Below are 13,035 nucleotides of genomic sequence, written 5' to 3'. Positions count from 1 at the left end.
TCTTTCCCTTTGTTTGATTGAACCGGTTGCGCAGTAAGACTACAGGGCGTTGCCTAGTTCACCTTGTGCAAAGTAGTGAGTAAATATTCCCTTAATCACCTCCTTACCACTGAGGAGTTTTTGAACTTCTGTTGCAGTCTGTCAGGTGTGTCCTTTTGTCATGAAATTGTCTTCATCTATTTAGTCTCCTCTCCTGGGAGAGCTGCTCTGTGTTTTGACTGTGGTTTCTTCTGACCATCTGACCTTCCTCTGATTCCACTGTATCTAAATGCTCAAATTCTTATTACTGCTCAGCTAAAACATATAACAAAGTGACTATTTGAAACTGAGTGTTCATGCATTGCATTTAAGTGGCTTGTCCAGTGGAGGAGTCTTTTTTCAAGGCTGCCTACAGGGTGTTGTCATTTCTATAGCAACCTTGTTTCTCAGCTCATAATCAGGAAAAAAAATAAATAAATAATACTCAGCCTGTCTGCAGAGCTGGCCTGTTGGTGAGTATGATTTATCTCTCTCTGATAAATAGCTATTAGAGAGCCATGCCTGAGTCATGACAGGCTCCCTTTATGCTCATCAGATGAAGAAAAGGCATTTTGCAGGAGTTTCTTCCTCTGCTCTGCAAATTATCTAAGCAAGGTTACATAAATTAGGAAGTACCAGTTTCCCTTCATGTACATGAAAGTGAAGAAGCCCAGAGTGATAAGATGATGTTTGTGTGTCCATTTTTAGATATAAAAAATATCACCAGTGATATGACCAGTGGATGTGGTGTTTCAGGGTGTGGTTTAGTGATTAGGGGTTGCAGGGCAGATGGTTGGACTTGATCTTGAAGGTCTTTTCCAACCTTGATGATTCTATGAAGTCCTAAGTAGCTGATTAGCTTAATCTTCTTTCCAATCTTGTTTGCTCCCCTTTCCTGCAGGAAATCAAAACACTTCAGCAATGAACACTTTTGATTTTATGCTTCCCATAGCATGTTGACACCCTGTAGCAGCAGAGCTGATGAACTAAATGTGCATGATCAATTTGTGAAATTAGCAGGTTCATTAAAAGAAAAAAAAAGATAAATAAAGAATGAAGGCACTTCCTTGCTTTCACTGGTCTGAATTCCAAGCATTATTATTATTAGCATTAGCATTATTATAATAATTCTCATGATACTAAATTTTTAGAGGGGCTCTTCCCTTCTTTTTTTGGCCATTCATTTGAAACCTTTGCAGTGTGCTAGTATAAAAAAAAAAAATAAGGGAACCTACACACAATAAACCAGTCACCCATTCTGCCATTGCCACATCCCCATTGTAATTATTTGAAATCCTTATACTTGCAGAAGAGTTTTTCTCCCTCCCAACCCAAATTCTATTTTTGGAGTAGACTTGTACTGGTGTGTTTGTTAACATGGTTGTCTGTTGCCATGAACAAAGTGAGGTCAGCTCTAATTTTCTATTACAGCTTTGCCACAGAGTTAAGGACTGTAAAACAACCAGCACTTACTTGAATGCAGCATTTTTTTGTAAAATTTATATTGTTTTATTTTGTTTTCTGTTCATCCAAACAATATCTAGGGTAAATACCTGACATAAACTAGTCTGGAGTTTTTCCTAGTATTACAGTTTGCATGTGACTTCTGTATATAATGTTCAACGCTCAGATGTTCTCCATTTAAGACTTGGCAAGAATTTCCCTGGAAGTAAATTGAGAATCAATGTGTATGGAGCATTTTAAAAATGTCTTATTTATCTAACTTGGTGTTATTGGCTAAGAAAAGTTGGTCTGATTACAGATTATGTTCTACTGTAGCACACAGTGCTCCAAATATTTGTATTTTGGGTTTGTATTCGTGCACTTCAAAACCATGAGTAGAGTCCATACAGATCACTGTAATTTATTTTATCATTGCACCATCAGTGCTAAGATTTACACTGCTGTTACAGCTTCTTCTAACTGGGTTGTTTGTTTTTTTTTCCATCTCTCTTGAATTCTTAGAGGTTTTTTTTATAATGTGTATATCCCAAAATAGATGTATGACTTGAAAACGTGAGGCAGATTCCTTATAAGAACCTTCAGGAGTACCTGGAAGTCTGTAAGTTATGTCAGTATGGCTATCTAAGAACTATACTTAAAAGTCTCATGGCTTAAAATGAATAGGGTTTTCTCTTTTAAAGCAGTTTATAAATGTAAAATTCCCTCCATGGAAATATAAGTAGTCTTAGTAGTAATGATTTATTCCTTGAGTCTGTTTTGACATTTGATAGCCAGGACACCAGAATGAGCATCCAGTCCGATTTGCTTGTCAGCAGCAAATGTCTGCACAGCCTGTCAGGAAACAAACCATGTTGCTGTCATGATGTGATGTTTTCCCACTGCATGAGGTGTATTTGCACTTAGGAGATGTAAAAGTTTGTCCCAACGCAGTAAATACACCTGCAGAGTCTTTGGCAGGTATGAATAGTAATCTTAAAACCACTTGGAGTAGGTGTAAATCTCCCAGCTATACTCCTGATGTTTGTTTCCTCATGAGCAGAGGTGATTGGAAAGGCAGATGTTTCTTCTTCTTCAAAATCTGAGCTACACCTCGAAACTCCCATATTGTTTGTACCTACAGAAGAAATTAGAGCTTCCTGCTATTGTCTCGGGCGTATGTCCCATCGTCCCTCACTGACGCATATTGTGGAGGCTCCTCATTTCGAACCAGGCAGCGGCGGTTTCAAGACGAAACTGTTTCTAAAACTAAAAAATGGCCAAAATCCAAAGATGATTATCGCCCCATCCACTCCTTGCAACGTTGCAGCAGAGAATTTTCCATCTCTCAGGCACACTTTCCGTGGTCTTGTCTTTGAGTTCCCACGAGCACAAGATGCCCCCATGGCACTTTGCTATGATTGAGACTGACTCTCTTGCAAATACATTTAAAAAAAAAAAGGGACTTGAGATTCAGTCACTATTATTTGATTTAAATGATTTTATGTATCATTAAGGCTGGAAATCTGATCTGCTAGAGAGCAGCTCCGTGGAGAAGGACCTTGGAGTCCTGGTAGACAACAAGTTCTCCATGGGACAACAATATGTCCTTGTGGCCAAGAAGGCCAATGGTATCTTGGGGTGCATTAAGAGGAGTGTCTCCAGTAGATCAAGGGAGGTTCTTCTCCCCCTCTACTCAGCCCTGGTGAGACCTCATTTGAAGTGTTATGTTCAGTTCTGGGCTCCCCAGCTCAAGAGGGATAGGGATCTACTTGAGAGAATCCAACAGAGGGCTATGAGGATGATTTAGGGACTGAAACACCTGCCTCATGAAGAAAGGCTGAGAGACCTGAGGCTGTTTAGTCCAGAGAGAAGACTGAGGGGGGATATAATTAATATCTATAAATACATGAGGGCATCAGGAAGGCTGGGACAACCTCTTTTCTCTTGTACCTTGTGAAAGGACAAGGGGCAATGGATTCAAACTGAAGCACAGGAAGTTCCACCTCAGCATGAGGAAGAACTTCTTTACTGTGAGGGTAACACAATACTGTGAGCCCTGGGACAGGCTGCCCAGGGAGGTTGTGGAGTCTCCTTCTCTGGAGACTTTCAAGACCTGTCTGGATGCCTTCCTGAGTGATCTGCCCTAGTTGTTGTTTGGTTTTTTTGTTCCTGCTCTGGCAGGGGGGTTGGACTTGGTGATCTTTGGAGGTCCCTTCCAACCTCAAATCTCCTGTGATTCTGTGATATCTTATTTTGGCATTCAAATAAAGCCCATAAGAAAATAATTATGTAAAGTTTGGGATAAAGATAGGATATGTCCCAGCTTTTTACTTAAGAAATCAATTGTTTAACAGAGCATGTATAGTGATGTTTCCCCTATTTTTAAAAAGGGGAAAGGAAGGTTCGTGTACATCTAAAGAACCTGAAGGTGCACAAGTCTATGGGACCTGGTGGGGTCCATTCCTGGGTACTGAGGGAGCTGGCAGATGCCAGCTCTACCTTTGTAACATTAGCCAAAACAATTAAGATTGACTGACTTTATACTGAAGGAAAATAGCTTTTCTAGGAACCATAGAATTAATCTGTAGAGTTTATTGCCATTGCTGTCCCATAATATAGTTCACTGTTTTTCTCAAAACTAGATTAGACGTTTATTTATGTATACAATAGTGTTTGCAGTTGCATTATACCTGCTGGATAAAATTATCACAGTTGCAGCCTTTATTTTTTAGGTCATCAACCTGTCGCTAATTCAGTAATTCCTGGAGGTATGGGAGAGAGAGCTTAGTTTGGGGAGATATAACTTCATAATTATCAAGAATGCAATTTCACAGACTATTCTTTTTTGATGTCATAAAATAGAAGGCACCACACAGCACTGTTATAAATGTGTGCATCTTGAATATATATATTTTCTCAGTGCACAGATTATATCATCTTCAGTTGGTGGGTGTATTCCAAGTTTTGATGATGAGAATAACAAATACATGCATTTGTGAGGACATCTTATCAGAGTTTTAGCAAAGGTTGCCCAGGGAAGTTGTGGATTCTACCTCCTTAGAGATATTATAAAACTACCTAGACGTGGTCCTGGGCAACTGGCTCTGGGTGGCCCTGCTTGATGGGGAAGGTTGGACAAGGTGACCTCCAGACGTCCCTTGCTACCTTAACCATTCTGTAAGACAGATGATCCAGTAGTTCTAAAGTGCTACCCAGTGGTGACAATAGGTTTCTTTCTCCTTTAATGCTGTTTTCTTTAGTCTTGCTCTGACGAACTTTCGCTTCCCGCAGGTTTGGTTGATGTATACCTTGCTTGGGGGGCTTTGCAAAACATCACTTTGAAAGGATTGCAAGTTTGTTTCCCCACCCCCAAAAATTTAAAGACATCTAATGAAAAGAAGCAGCTGTATTTAATCCTCTCTTCCTCAGGTAACTGTGTCCTCCGCTCCTTTTCAGGGTGCGCAATGACTTTGACGTGCTCACGAACCGCCTGATCGGCAGCCACGGCTACTGCACCCAGGTGAGTGAGGTGAGGGCCCTTGGGGATGGCAGACACCACTACCTGCAGAGCTGTGAGCTGAACTCTGGGAAGAGATGGCATTTCTTCCTTTAAGATCCTTGTGTTTTTCCTTTTTCCCCAAGAAATGTATATACAGTGCTTAGCGACATGATTGAAGAGCTGAACAGGTAAATCAGGGTACAGTCGGGGAATTTAGGTTGGACTTGATGATCCCCAACTCCAAGCTCCCATCGAATGATTCTATTATTCTACAATGTCAAGCACCTTTACCCTTTATTCTCTTCCCTTGTTTTTTTGGGATACTGTTGTCTTTGATTTCAGAGCCTCTGCTTTTTGGCCTGGTTTTCCAGTCCATGTGTTTCTACATGGGTGTGTGCACAAGTGCTAATGCCTTTCTCATATGCCTCTTGTGAACTCCTTAGTTGATTTTAGTGCTTCCTCCTTGCTACTTCAGCAAGGTGACTGAGGGTGCCTATCTGATTGTACAGCTCCTCTGTCAGTGTTCACTGTCCAGCAAACTGAGCTGATGTGGACTGAAGCTAACTGGTACTTCAAACTGGAGGCACTGACTTACCATAGGTGTGTTTAGAAGACATGTGGAACTTGTAAAGAAACAGTCTGAATTGCTGTCTGACACTCAGGACCACAACTTTATGTGGTCTAAATTCCAGTCCATGTTCTGTACCAAATGTCTCCCACTGGCTCCAGGCCTGCAGAGGCATCTATCCAGTTGAAAACAGTTTGCCTTGGACACTCAGGTGGAAAATAGAACCCAAAATTCTGGGACATGGATTCCTCCAAACCTGCAACATGGGCAGTTTTGTAGTTGGAACAAGGTCCACAGCTTTTAAATGTATTGCCATTTTGGCTGCAAGAGTCAAGCTTCATGTTGCTAAAAGACTTTTATACTGTGGTTACATGGTGATTCCTCAAGACAAGGTGGTGGAATGTCTCTGGTGGACAGAAGTCCTAAAAACATAAAAAAGAACCTATAAACTTTGGAGAGTCCTTCAGGAGAAACATGGGGCTATAAATATGTGCACTGTTTTTAAAATCATACAGCAAGTCCAAACTGGCAATACCAACATTATTCATGTCTTTGGGCATGGTAATTTGGACTATTTTTTCTGGAAAATTTCTTCTTGTTATTTTCCCTTGTATTTCTTGACATATGTTCTTTATTAATAGTTAGATGGTTCATTGCTGTAGCACAGTCTGCTGGTAGATATTGTTGCTGTCACATCCTAACTGGCCCTTGTAGAGTCTTCTGCTAAGCAGGGTGACTGGTGTCTCTGTTCCTTGAGTTTTACACAGGCTCTCATGCACATCCACACAGCCCCTGCTCACATGTATTAACCTCTGACAAACTTGTATTCCTAGTGCAATTGGAGAGGAATAATCAACAATCTGCTATAGTAAGTTTATTAGTGATATGGACCAGATGGGAAGTCATATGGGTCAATGTCTCACTGAGTGAGACTTAAGTTCATCCAGAAAGTCAGTGAGAAAAAAATAATCCTTTAACAAATCTTGCCCAACAAGAAAAATGCATCACTAAGCACATGCAGAAATATCAGGCTGTACATTTATATCAAGGTACAGGCTATTAATTTATATCATTCTGTAGCTTTTGTTGTAGAGAAAAAGACACAGAATGCTTCTATTAAAAAACCACAACCAAACAGCAAAGAGTTGGATGTAAGAGGAAATTGATTATCAGAGGTTTGACTTTGGAAAGATGAACACAGAAAACTGCTGATATTTTCTCATCTTACTTTGGGAGTACACTCTTCCCCAGAATACCTGGAAGAAATTGTATAAGCAATATTAAACCTAACCTTAAGCTTTAAACTACCACATACATTAAGGTTCTGGTAGATGTGTAACTTTATCAGTTCTGAATCAATCTTGTACTGATGTCTGGCAGAGACAAGATGTTTACTGTTTGTTTGTTTGTTTGAAACATGTCACAAACAGGAATTGGTGAACTTGCTTTTGACTGGCAAAGCTGTGTCCAATGTTTTCAACAACGTGATAGAGCTGGACTCTGGAAATGGCAACATCACCATTTTGAAAGGCATCACAAGCCGCAGTGATATTGGTTTGCTGTCTCTCTTCGAGCATTACGATGTTTGCCAGGTATGTTTCCCATTCTTATTTTCATTAAAAAAGAAACAAATCAGTTTAAAATTGTTTCGGAATGGGTATAGCAGCTAAGAAATTATAGACTTGATTGAATTGCTCACTCAGAGGCATCTAGACCCATTTTAGATGCCCAGGGGCAGAGCGTGGTCTCCCTTCTAGATTCAGGCTCTGTCATAAGTGCCACTCCTTGGTAAATTACTTGAGTACTCTACAGCATCTCAAATCTTACCTGCCTGTATTATTTTCTGTATTATATTTTCTGCAACTCAAATCTTGCCTGCCTGTATTATTATTTATTATATTCCTCCTGAAGGAGGAGTCATCTTACAGACTAACACACTTCTATTTAAGTGGCTACTGCATAGATCTATCTATGTGAACTAGGACCTGCTCAGTGCAACTGAAGGCTGAGCTGAACAAATTCCCCTGAATGTATTCACTAGATCTCCACTGATTATAGTGGAATTGAGACACCCAGCTCACAGGTGAACAACTATATCTTAGCCATTTATATATAAGCAAATGATTCTGGAACTGAAACTCACTCTAAGTATTCAGCTTTCCACTAGTTCCCATGTGATGGGAAGCCAGATGGAATCCTCTACTTCATACTGTAATGTGGTCATATTGGACCAGCAGTACATCACAGAAAAGACAATGAAAGTAGCTGTGAATATAATGGGAAGGTTCAGTTTAACATGTCTTTGAAATTAGTATATCAATTGTAGGTATAATGAAAATTAAAATACAAGTTAAAATATCAAAGAACTGGCAGTCATTAACCTCTGGGAAAAGCTTGTGTTATGATTTCACTGGTTCTCCATCAACAGACACTGTCATCAAGATGGACATCTTTCCTAAAGAGATGTTCTATCTTAAGGAGACAACCTTGTGTTTGATGCAAGGATATTATTTGAAATTCTTTTGCTTGTGTTGGATGCCAGGTTAGATAATTGCATCTGTCCCATCTGGATTTGCAGTCAGTGCCTCTTACAAATTTGAGATTAGCAAAGAATTTGTTAGCACTGATATACAGATTTGGGACTGAAAACAAACCTTGATGTTAAGTGTTTCCCATATGGCTAAAGTCAGTTACATTTTCCTTCTACTGACAAATTATAACTTTTATTGAGTTTCAATTAATTCAATCTTTACATTATTCATAAGATTATAAGGCTCAGATTCAGTCAAGACAGCATATCAGAGTATCCAAATCCAATTAATTCAGAACAAACTGGACTAAAAATAAAGTAGCCTCTATGTCTAGTTTCAGCTTGTTGTTCTTTTCTATAAACAATGTAACATTTAAAACCTCAAAAAATGGTTATGTACCACTGCCAGCATTTTTTCCATTCTGGAGTGAGGAAAATGACTTCTAAGTAACAAAATGGCAAGTGAGGTCAGCACAGGTAAGAGCTATTTCTTTCCCATCTGCCCTCTAAAAATAAAATACAAAGTTAACCCAGAGGATCAGACACTGTCTTCCACTTCTTCTGCAAATAAAAAGCTTGTGTGTGTGTGTGTGTGTGTGTGTGTGTGTGTGTCCTGTTTATTCTACTGCTGTGCCCTTGCCTGGGAGCTGGACTCATGAGCAGTGAAGTGTTTTCCAAGTTGGTGACCCGTAATTAGCTGCAGACACTCCAGTAGACATAGTTTCCTTTTTTTTTTTTAAGTCTCTACTAGTTCAGCATCTGATGCAAATTGTCTTGCTTTTTATTAAGAACATCTGGGAGTGCTCCACATTTCAGTCTGTGCTTCTCAGCACATGTTGCAATGCCTGCCTTAGGACTAGGACAAAAGTCAGATCCTGGTGGGCTTTGGCCTCAGGTCAGGGGATTCTCCACTGTGGCTTGAGTGTGAAGGGCCAGATTTTACTTTCTGTGATAAAGATGGAGGTTTAGACCAATTCAGAGAAATTAAAAGTCCCAGTTTGCAGCAGTGGAACGGAGAATAAATATCATTTGCCTCTATGTCTTTCAAACTGACTCTTTTCTTCCTCTCAGTACTTTGGTAAGTGGATTCAGCATCCAGTTACATTGTGGCTATTAGGATGGTAACTGAAACCAGTAATGGAAAAAGAGCTGTCATTTTTGGATGTTTTTTTTTTTGTTGTTTCCAAGAGTAAGAAAATCCTGAGCGTGATGTATGGTGAATCATAGACATGAGAGCTGGAAAACTCCCTTTAGGTCACATCCAACCAATTTCTCAGGGAATAATACAGGTTATTTTTATGTTCTGTTATATAGTAGGCTTGCTTTTGAACATCTGTATCCATGAAGTTCCTGCCTTTTTGTTCAGACAACCATTTATTAACTGATGATAGTGCCTATAACCTTGCCTTTCTTCTCATATATCTCTACTTGAAAATATGAAGACATGCAAATGCAGATTTGCTGGTACCTGCAAATGTGGGGATTTTAACACCCACCACATAGCTTGTGCTTTGGATGTACTCATGTTAAGTCTGACTGTTAATTTACTTAGTTTCCTCTGACTATCATTCTTACTTTAAATCCAGCCTGCCCCCTGAACAGTTCTTCCCCATCCACTAGACACTGGAAGCTGATGTAACAGTTCCTCCCTTTTTCATCATTATATCCTGTCCAAAGCTTATTTTTATTGCTCTCCTCTAGACTTCTTTCAACTAACCAATGCATTTAGGAAGAGAGATGCAAGATTCCAGGCTAGATGCAATAAATCCACGTAGAGAAGATTTCTATACCATTTTATCTCCTTTTTTTCCCTGAAATGTGGAGTATTTGTTTCTAGTCCATCACTTCCCAGGCATGTCTTCTGAGCTGAAAATATCACGAGGGCATGAGAACTGAATTAATCCAGTCAAACTTCAGCAGTAGCAAGTTAAAACAGAATAATCAGTCCCTTTTTCCTCAGTGGCTGCCTGAAGAATCCCTCTGTTGCTGCTCCAGTAATCACTTTCAATAGATCATGCTGAATGTGTTATCTTTGCTGATTGGAAAAATGTGTGCTTTTGTGTAATTTGTCTGGAATTATTAATGTCTAATCATCACTCTTAGTCCTAATATATCACCATACTCAGGATATTTTTTGAAATGTAATTACTTGTTGCAAATTGTTTCCCAGTAGCAGATGGATTCATTCAATCTATTTCGCATGCAAACATTTAGTTTCATAGTGAGATTCCATATTTTAATGCAAAAAAAGCTAAAAGTCCAATTGTGTTACTTTTCAGTAGGCAAGTTCCATATTTACACATCTTTGGATTTCTTTTCTTTGTGCTAAGCCCATGTTTAAGCTATATTAATTCCATCTGATCTCATATGTTTAGCTTGGAAGCTTAAATTAAGATTTTAGGTTTCATGAGATTTAGGGGTTTTTTTAGAGCTCTTAAAGGGGTAGAAACTTTTCCAAAAGCTGGTCAGCCCACATCAAATTGGTGCAGATTATCCTCTGGGTGCTGGGCTGCAGATGCAGCAGTTCAGGAGCAGTCTCAGGGAAGCTGGCTGGTTTCTGCAGCAGGGACAGGACCTCAGAGAAAAGGGTGAGGCACAATAAGTGGGCAGGGCCAATTATAGAAGTGATTGAGAAATTTCAGTCAGAGTCTTTGCCCTAAATCCTGCTGTAAAATTGCAGAAGAAAAAAAAAATAATTGAATGATTAAATGTTCTTTTCAAAACTTATTGTGACTTTAAAAGCAGAAACAGATGGAAACAGATGTTCCTTGTATTTATATAAGATCATTTAAGAGACTAACAGCAAAAAAAAAAAAAAAAAAAAGGAGAAAAATATTCTCAAAGAATTTAAATTATACTATTATTATTATCATTATTATGGCTAATAATGATAATAATATATCTGGCATTTCTTGTGTCTTTTCCTATGAATAGATCTGTGCTTTGCAAAAGAGTCAAGTATCATTACTCTTTTATAGGCAGATTAACAGACAAAAAATAGTCAAAGTGCTTATCTCAATAAGTCATCCAGTAAGCTACTGGCTTAACTGGGATCATAGAATAGGACTCAGTCTCACCTTCTAAAGTGCTTTGAAACCACTTTGGGTATGTGCTGTTGTACATGAAGCAATGGAAATATTCAAGGCTGTCTCTTGAACCTTGACTCCAATTATTCTTTGTTCTCACTGCTTCTCACCTGCTTTTAACCTGTCCTGCTGTAGTAGTTAAACCTCCTGTCATCTGACCTCCCCAACTCACCCTACTCTGATTCTTGACAAGGTCCAAGTCTCTGCCTCAGCTGTCAGCATTTCAAGAGTCTGATGCTTTTTAGTTTTTCATCTCTGAAAATGAAGAGAGAACGTGGCATTGACAGAGAATTTATGCCTCTGTTTTTTTCCTATTTCTTTAAAAAAAAGAGAAAAACGTAAATGAACAACATTTATTCATTAAAATTCCACAGATGGGAAATATTATCTTTGGTCCTTTTGATGAAACCAGCACACTCTGTGCTATAACAACACCTATTTGAATTATTAAATTCAGCACATATGCTCTGTCTTCTGGCACCTCATCTGTTGATGTGCCCTGTGGAATGCCCTTCCTAGAGCCTTCTTCCCTGGGAAATGTTGGCTCAACAGGCACCTTTCTTAAGGAGATGGACATGGATTCAAACTAGGTCATTGGTGGGGTTATGGAAGGGGAGGTTTAGAACAAGGTTTTTAACCATCTCATTTAAGAAACCAACAATAAAAATATGCATGTGCAAAATGGAAATTGATGGTTGGTTTTAATTTTCCTCTTAATTTTCAGTCGTTGGTATGTGGTACAGACTGGGCTGTGTAGATGCTTTCAGCAAGGGACCCTGCTATTTATGGAAGACATTTCTGACATTTCTGAGTGCCACCATGGGCAAAAATATGATACCTACAAGTTCAGCTGAAAAAAGACTGACCAAGGCACTAGCCTTTTAAAAATCTGTTCTTCATTCCTTGTTTTTACATCTTCCTTTCCAGCCTGAAAAAAGACATTTCCTTTAATGAAGTTCTATTGTCCTTCTACTTCTCCATGGACAGCTATTTTCCCAGAGGCTAGTCTCTGTTGTTGGGATATTGGCATTGATTTCTTGTCAAAGTCCCTAAAAAGAAAAAAAAAAAAAAAAGAGTTTTTATTGAAGACAATAAGAATAACAAACCCCACATGTTTAAAAGAGTCTTGCATGCTTTACAGACAGACAAACCAGAAAATGGTAAGTTAGATCTTTTCCACATGTCTCTCTAGACTATAAATACCTGCATTTGGATTGGGTCTTATCCCTTCTAACTTTAGGTCCTTCATAGGCTGAAAAAGCTTCAAGTAAGACTCCACTTACAGCTGATGAGCAGAAGGGTCCACATTTCTGACAATACCCATCTCTTTCTTGCCTGATTTTACAGACAGCCAAAGCCAACCTAGTAGGCAAGCCAGCCTAGAAATAGCTGCTGAAAAGCCAAGTGGACTGAATCTTGATCTGTCTTTGTCATTGCAGTGAAGTAACTTACTGAAATTAATTATAAACTTCCTCATGTGTATGGAGGAAATGCCAAAGTGCTGAGGAAATGGCAGACCCTCTGAATGAGGGTCTGAATCTCCCTCAGTATTTCTTCACTTGATGGGACATACCAGCAAAGCAGCAGAATGGAACAAGGATAAAGAAAAGATCCTGAGGCTACCTGGCACACTCAGGTCTGGCTGCCCTGTCACAACTGCTGTCTTCTTTTATATTGTGGCAACATAAGAGAGCTTCAGTCAAAAAAACAGTGTTATCCAGGAGTCTTTTATTTGGTTTAGTAGTCCTGGGATGGAATCATAGAGTCATATAATGGTTTGTGTTGGAAGTGACCTTAAAGATCATCTAGATCCAAACCTCTTACTGTGGGCAGGGACACCTCCCATTAGGCCAAGTTGCTCAAAGGCCTATCCTGTCTGGCCTTGAACACT

The 13,035-nt window shown here is 39.2% G+C and overlaps 1 protein-coding gene across 1 annotated transcript in view; it reads left to right on the top strand.

Annotated features, from left to right (window-relative positions):
• FAM188B (family with sequence similarity 188, member B) overlaps positions 1 to 13,035 on the top strand; it is a 76,785-nt gene that overhangs the window by 48,516 nt on the left and 15,234 nt on the right. The window contains exons 14-15 of the mRNA XM_009997327.1: positions 4,918 to 4,981; positions 6,959 to 7,120. Of these exons, the coding sequence (XP_009995629.1) occupies positions 4,918 to 4,981; positions 6,959 to 7,120 (226 nt within the window). The remainder of the gene's footprint in view (positions 1 to 4,917; positions 4,982 to 6,958; positions 7,121 to 13,035) is intronic.

The sequence above is a fragment of the Chaetura pelagica genome, unplaced genomic scaffold, assembly GCF_000747805.2.
Source record: "Chaetura pelagica isolate M959 unplaced genomic scaffold, ChaPel_1.0 scaffold184, whole genome shotgun sequence".
NCBI lineage: Eukaryota > Metazoa > Chordata > Aves > Apodiformes > Apodidae > Chaetura > Chaetura pelagica.
The sequence above is the reverse complement of the archived record's forward strand: the minus strand, read 5'-3'. Positions and strand labels throughout refer to the sequence as shown.